We start from the raw sequence: 7,779 nt of genomic DNA, 5'->3' as shown, positions 1-7,779 counted from the left end.
TTATTGCCAAAGGAGCTGATGAAGGGGCCCATGATGTCTATCCTCCAGACATCGAACACTTCAACCTCTTGAATTGGGTTCATGGGCATCTCATGGCGACGGGAAATTTTCCTGGTTCGTTGACATTTATTACATCCCTTCACCCATTGATTTGCATCCTTAAACACTGTTGGCCAGTAGAACCCAACTTCTAGTACTTTTGCTGCCGTCTTGACTCCTCCAAAATGTCCGCCATATGCCGATGCGTAACATGCCTGCAAAATAGAAGATTGTTCTATCTTGGGCACATACCTCCAGATCATATTGTCAACACATATTCGAAACAGATAAGGTTCATCCCAGTAATACATGCGGCAATCACAATAAAACTTTTTCTTTTGCGCAGAGGAAAGGTCATAGGGAACTATATCGCTTGCTAGGTAATTTGCAAAGTCTGCATACCATGGCACTTCCTCAAGGCTTGTAGCGAGTAGCTGCTCATCTGGAAAGGTTTCCAGAATATCCTCAACCTCAACTAAGTTTTCAGCTCCTTCAAGTCGTGATAGATGATCAGCGACTTGGTTTTCTGTGCCCTTATGGTCACGAATCTCAAGGTCAAACTCCTACAGTAACAACACCCAAAGAATCAAGCACGGTTTGGACTCTTTCTTCTCAATCAAGTACCTGAGAGCTGCATGATCAGTATATACAATTACCTTAGAGCCAATTAGGTATGATCTGAACTTATCGAATGCAAACACCATAGCCAGCATCTCCTTTTCAGTCACAGTGTAGTTCAGCTGGGCTCCACTCAATGTTCTACTAGCATAGTAGATTGGGTGCATTAGCTTATCTTTCAGCTGTCCCAGCACTGTCCCCACTGCATAGTCACCGGCGTCACACATGAGTTTGAATGGTTGCTCCCAGTCGGGTGCAACAATGATGGGTGTTGTGACTAGCCTCTTTTTCAACTCCTAGAATGCTACCCTGCAATCATCAGAAAACAAGAAAGGGTGATCTTTTTCTAACAACTTACAGAGAGGGTTGGCAATTTTTGAGAAGTCTCTTATGAATCTTCGGTAGAAGCCGGCATGCCCTAGGAAGCTCCTGATTGCCTTAACTGAAGTGGGGGTGGCAACTTTGCTATCACGTCAACTTTAGCACGATCCACCTCGATTCCCTTAATTGATACCCGGTGTCCCAAGACTATGCCCTCTTGTACCATGAAATGGCATTTCTCCCAATTAAGTACCAGGTTAGTCTCAATACATCTTTTCAACACTCAGGTCAGATTTATAAGGCACTCGTCGAATGAGTTTCCCACTACTGAGAAATTATCCATGAGCACCTCTATTATGTCTTCGACCATGTCAGTGAATATGGCCATCATGCATATTTGGAATGTGGTGGGTGCATTGCATAGGCCAAAGGGCATCCTCCGAAAAGCATAAATGCCATATGGGAATGTGAAAGAGGTCTTCTCTCTGTCCTCTGGTGCAATGGAGATTTGATTGTACCCTGAGTACCCATTCAGAAAATAGAAGTGGGACCTCCCTTCCAATCTGTCAAGCATCTAATCAATGAAGGGAAGTTTTCGGGTGGCTAGATTTAATTTCCTGTAGTCTATACAAATTCTCTAGCCTGTGACGGTTCTTGTCGAGATCAGCTCATTGTTATCATTTTTGACCACCGTCATACCATCCTTCTTAGGAACACATTGCACCGGGCTAACCTAGTTGCTGTCAGAGATGGGGAAAATGATTCCCGCATCCAACCACTTAATCACCTCTTTCTTCACCACTTCTTTCATGTTGGGGTTCAGCCTTCTTTGATGTTCCCTGGATGGTTTGTGCCCCTCTTCCACCAGAATTTTATGCATACAATATGCCTAGATGATCCCCTTAATGTCTGCCATGGTCCACCCAATGGCAGTCTTGCACTCCTTGAGTACCTGCAAAAGTTGTTGTGCCTGCACATCTAACAAACTAGATGAGATAATAACAGGTAATATGGAGTTAGGTCCTAGGAGCTCATACCTGAGATGGGCGGGCAGTGGCTTCAACTCCAGCTTTGGTGGTTCTTCTATGGATGGCTTGGCTGGAGGAGTTTCTCTATTTTCTAAGTGCAGGGGCTCGAATTCAATTGTTCTATCCCAAAACCCTCTGCCCTCTAAAGCCAACACCCATTCTACCAATTCTTCCCCATTCACCTCATCTAAATTTACAAGACATGCAGGAAGAGGGTCCTCAATAGTCAACGCTTTATCATCTGCTTCTACGATTACATCCACGACATCAATAAGAGAGCAATTGGTGAATTCACTCGGTCGCCTCATAGATTTCTGCACATTGAATGTTATCTCCTCATCGTTCAATCCCATCTTGATCTCCCCAGTTTCACAATCAATGAGATCTCTCCCTGTGGCTAGAAACGACCTTCCCAAAATTATGGAATTTCCTCATACACCTTGCAATCTAGAATCACAAAATCTGCAAGGAACACAAATTTCCCTACCTGAATCAACACATCATCCAGGATACCAGAGGGTCTTTTCACGATTCTGTCAGCCAGTTGCAATAACATAAAAGTGGGTCTAGCTCTTCCAATCCCTAACCTCTTATAGATCGCCAGGGGCATAAGATTTATGCTAGCCCCCAAATCACAAAGTGCCTTGGCAAAGACAAAGTTACCAATGGTGCAGGGAATTGTGAAATTCCCTGGGTCAGACAGCTTCTCAGCAACTAGTCTAGTCACCACAACACTGCAGGTCTGAGTAAGAGTCACTATGGCCAAGTCTTGAAAATCGAATTTTCGGGACATCAAGTCCTTCATCATTTTTGCATAACCAGGCATCTCATTCAAAACATCAATCAATGGAATATTTACCTGGATTTGTTTTAGCATCTCCAAGAATTTCTTGTATAGTTCCTCTTTCTGGTACTTGGCCAGCCTCTATGGGAATGGTGCTGGAGGTCTCTTCTTCCCAATGATTTGGGTATTTTCTTTGTCAGACACCACCTCAACTACCGATTCTTGGGATGCCTTAGCTTCTTTCTCATCCTCAATCTGTGTGTTGGGTTCTTCTTGGGCAGGATGTACTGTCACCTCTGTCAGTTTCGTTGAATCATCTAGCTCAATGGGCACTGGTACAAGTGTCTCAGCTTGGCTGCTTTCTCGAGCCCTGTCTTGCTCCAAGTCTAAGTCTCTGCTATTATGTAGACTCACTACCATCAGTTGCTTCGGGCCTTGATCTTTTGGATTTATTTGAGTGTCTGCAGGCAATGTCCCAATAACCTGTTGTATCATTGCCTTGAGTCTAGCAAACCCATCTTCCTGTCTTCCACCATGTTGCTGCTGAGGAGGATGACAACCCTGCTGCTGATTTTGATTGTTATATCCCTGTGGCCTTTGGTAAGGCGCCATATTATTGTGAGGTCACACACCTCCCATATTTCCATTGTTGAGCTGTGGCTGGCCTGGCCTAGTCTGTATGACTGATTCGGTTGGCCCCAATTCTGACCACCCTATCTCTGGCCCCCATAATTAGACATATAATTCATGTCCTCGGGGTAATGATGATGATCACTTTCTGCATTCCATTGTTTACCAACTGGCTGACTAATGCAAGATGTGCATAAGCCCCCATTGGTAGTATTGTCACACCTCCCTTTTACACCCCGAGGGCATATAAGGGAGTTTTTCTAATTAAAGTGACATTATTCGAAATGGGATTATTTATTTATTTTTATTCAGAGTCTCCACTTGGGATGGTTTATTTTCTGGTGTCCCAAGTCACCGGTTTATTTTGAAATCCCAAATCGAGGAAAATTCGACTTTCCTTTTGAAGTCTGCCAACCAAAAATTCTGAGTAAGGAATTCTGTTAATCCGAGGTAAGGTGTTAGGCACCCTCAGATTCCGTGGTTCGAGCACGGTCGCTTAAGCTATCATAATTGACCTATTATCTGATTTTAATGCATGTTTTAGCCTATGGTACACTTTTAACTTATTAACCGCTTTTAATTATTTTTAGGAAGATTCAACGTTATTTAAAATACGCCTTGAACCACGCCACATGAAATGCACCCGCGGTCCACGACATATTTTATTTAACATTGTCGAGATTTGGATTTAGGTCACATGAAATGCACACCCGAGTTTAAGAAGGTAATATTATTAAAATAACACGCCTAAAGCAACTACGCATTTTTAACTTTGCGAGGGCCGTGGAAATTTGCTAAATGGCGCGCCTCGAATTCTAAGAATTTAAAAAAAATAGTTAAATGAGGGCCAAGCATTTGAGATTTTATTTGGCACGGCGCACCTCAATTCCAATTTTAAAAAAGGGAATTCAAGCTAAGTTTTTGAAGGCCATAAGCTATGCGTATCGCCTAATATGGCGCATCTTCAGTTTACTTTGAAAATCCAATTAATTAATTCAAATGGACTTGCAGAACGTCTAAATGTTTAATGAAATCCTAATTCTATTAATTAACTAGCAAACATCAACTTAAAGGATCAACTAAATCAGAACCAATTTTAACAAATAGCACTGAATCCAATCTATTCATATTGCTTTCGAGCTTGGACCCAGTGAGCCCAATTCTCAAAATGGAGGGGACGGTCAAACACCCATAGTAACATGGAGTCTAAAGACATCTACTATTGGGCCAACTTTAAGCCCAAGTATTCAGAACCAACCATTGTTAAACCCATTTACAAGAAAATCGATCAAAGGGTTATGAAGTGCAATTGAGACAACATTTTAAGCTCAAAGTGACCAAACTCACAGTTCTTATAAACTAACAGCTTTAGCGTTATGAACAAACAGACCATCAATCATTTGAAATAACAAAATACAAGACTCAAGCACCTTTCAATTGAGTTTTTCAAGCCGCTGTCACATCTCCCATACATAATTACTTCATTCAATGATTTACAGATTAATATGGTTCCCTCAAAGTCAGCATGCATTTTTAGCACATGTTTCTCTATACCCCATTTTCATGCCTTAAATCCCCACTCCAAATGATTTTAACTCAACAATTAACTTGCAAACAACGAGATATTTAATATAAACTAAATTACTACAGAATGTTAATCACACAAGACAACAGAAATCAACAGCAATTACAGAAGAAGTTTAAAGTTTCCATTTGATTCCAACTCAAACTTCCGGATCTTTACACAGATTTGGTCAAGCTTCAATTCCATGATAGTTTCAAAGGATTACCTGGAAATTGCAAAGAAGAAGAAATGACGGATCAACAATAACAGTAACAAGAACTAGCCCAGGTTCAACAATCAACGGTGAAACTAGCTTAAACAGCTCAATGGAACAGTACACAACTGGAAAACTTGAACCACTTTTCTGAAATTTTAGCTATTGATTTTTCAGAATTTTTATCTCAATTTTTCTCTTCCCAAAAATCTGACTTGAGCTTCAAGCAACAATGTCTCTATAGTCCAGCTATTAGGGCAGCCTTAAGGGTTCAGGTTTTTCCTTTTAGACCTTTTCCAATTTTTATTTTTGCAGCTTAGTCCCTAAATTTCTGACTTGTTGGCCAAGTAAGGCTATTTTGCAGCTTCTAAGAAGCTTTCTAAGGCTGTTAACAAAAGATTTTTTACCTAGACTACCTAAAACACCCTTTTACCCTCTGTTAATTAACCAAAAGACCAAATGGGTATGGGTTAATTTGACCCAATGGTCCAATTGCACAATTGGGCTTGCCCTTCTTTCCCTAAATGGGACAGAAAAATCCTAAGACTCAAACAACCCATTAACCCAATTAAGATTCTGAAATACTTAACCAAAATGTAAACATTTTAGCGATTAAATCCTAGACTACCCAACCTATTAACCAGAATTACTAAATTAGTGAACTAAATTAATGGACTAATGTTACTGATTAAAAAAAAAAATAAAGCTAATCATGCATGAACAAATAATTACAGAAGAAATGAACACATAACAAGGGAAGGAAGGGAGGAGACAGAAAAAGAGATGAAAATGAATTTAATCAAAGATGAAGAAGAAAAATGCAAGAAAAAGGAAAAAAGGCTGAAAAATACCTAAACTGGACGGGCCAAATCTTGAAGTTAATCCTCGAGCCTTTGATTTTGACCGAAATGGGTCTTAATCATGTGTTTTCAGATGAAAACACATGAACAAGATCAATTTCGGCCTCAACATTCACTAAACTATCATTATTTGAGTTTTTTGGGAATTTAGGGTTCATGCTTTGATATAATATTCAAGCAGTTTGAGGGGAATTCGAGGAAATCTAGGTGAGGAGTTGGAATGAGGAGGTGGAGGAGAAACAGTGGTGTAATTTTGGGTGAATTTGGCTGTCGGCCGCCGCCGTGGGCGATTTCCGGCGGGCGGTGGTTTAGGGTGTCGTTATGTCAGAGTTCTGAGAGGTGTTTGGGAGATGAATGAGGGGTTAGTGGGGGTGGTTTGGACATATATATGTTAAATGATACCCCTGTTCCGGACCGTTGGATTAGGGAGATCCAATGGTCACAATTAAAGACATACAAAACGGGGTCGTTTTGGTTATGGGGGGTGTGAACCGGGTGGATTTTGGGCCGAGTTTTAGAACGGGTTTCTGATGGGTTGGCCCAAAAATTAGGTCTTTTATCAAGAAAATCTTTTTCGCCTCTTTTTTTCATTTTCATATTTTGTTAACTACAAATTAAAATAAAACCTGATTTAATTCTAAAACTAAATTAATAAACTAATTGCTTTTCAAAAATTAATTAAGTCATAAATTAAAAGAAAACTATAATAAATTCGAAAATTAAAAAGTCAAAAAATGCAAAATGAACTATTTTTGTTATTTTTTTTTGCAACATTAATTAACTAATTAACCTAAACAATATAAAATAGGACCTTAAATGCAAATGCAGCATATTTTGTATTTTTTATGAATTAATTAAACATGCACACAAAAATGCAAACAAACACAAAATCATGCAATAATTCCTAAAAATCAAATAATTAAAAGAAAAATCCTAATTTTGGGAATTCTGTCGGAGTAATTCATGCGAGGCAAAAATCACGTGCTCACAGCTTCCCCTCTTTGCTCGGAGACACGAAGGGTTTTCGGGCAAAGATAAAATGAGCAATTATGAGAGATTTTTGCCTGTTTGGCACTCCATGAGAAGCATTTTTAAAAAGGTGTCTGACCGAACCTTGCTTCAGAGGTTGCCTACATATCCTTGGCTATAAAGGAATCAAGTTAGTGTAGTTCTGGAAGTTTTGATAGCTGGGACTACCGGGAAGCTGTGATTTCACTGTTGCTGTTGCTGCTACTGTTTGCTGACTTCCTTATTACACAAAAAGGAAAATCAAAAGCTAAGCTAGCTAGGCCTATCAACTACGAGTTATAAGATTCCTATCTATAAATCTCTTGAAGCTTGATCTTGAGTCTTAGCTGGTTTTGGCTGTTGACTCCGGTCAGAATCTTGATGCTCGTCAGCTGCATGTGTTGGTTCTTTGTTCAGCTCTTGGATCAAAGCGGGACATGCGAAGCTTGTGACTTCAATCAAATTTTGAGCAGTCTGCATCTTTGTCTGCTTTAGCATTTTGAATTCACTTCTTTTGTTCTTTTGTTCTTTTCTTTATTCTAGATTGAGACTCATTATTTTGGTCATCTCGGATCCTGTGCCTCAAGGTAAGACCTGCTCAGATACCAAAACAAACGATCGAAATTTTCTGCCCCAGTTTTCACTAGAAAATTTTTGTGAGTTATTTGTAACAAATCTAAACTAATTCTCCCTTTTTTTTAAAGCAATAAAAT

General features: G+C 39.8%; 1 protein-coding gene across 1 annotated transcript; it reads right to left on the bottom strand.

Moving 5' to 3' along the window:
• Window positions 1-2,424: 2,424 nt before the first annotated feature.
• LOC138890010 (uncharacterized) lies at window positions 2,425-3,402 on the bottom strand. The gene is made up of 2 exons (XM_070173360.1): window positions 3,007-3,402; window positions 2,425-2,865 (listed from the first exon to the last, which is right to left on the bottom strand). Exons 1-2 carry the CDS (start codon window positions 3,400-3,402, stop codon window positions 2,425-2,427), a joined length of 837 nt encoding a protein of 278 aa, XP_070029461.1.
• Window positions 3,403-7,779: the final 4,377 nt, after the last annotated feature.

Source organism: Nicotiana sylvestris, chromosome 4, assembly GCF_000393655.2.
Source record: "Nicotiana sylvestris chromosome 4, ASM39365v2, whole genome shotgun sequence".
NCBI classification, from domain to species: Eukaryota; Viridiplantae; Streptophyta; class Magnoliopsida; order Solanales; family Solanaceae; genus Nicotiana; species Nicotiana sylvestris.
This window is presented reverse-complemented; position numbering and strand designations above follow the sequence as displayed.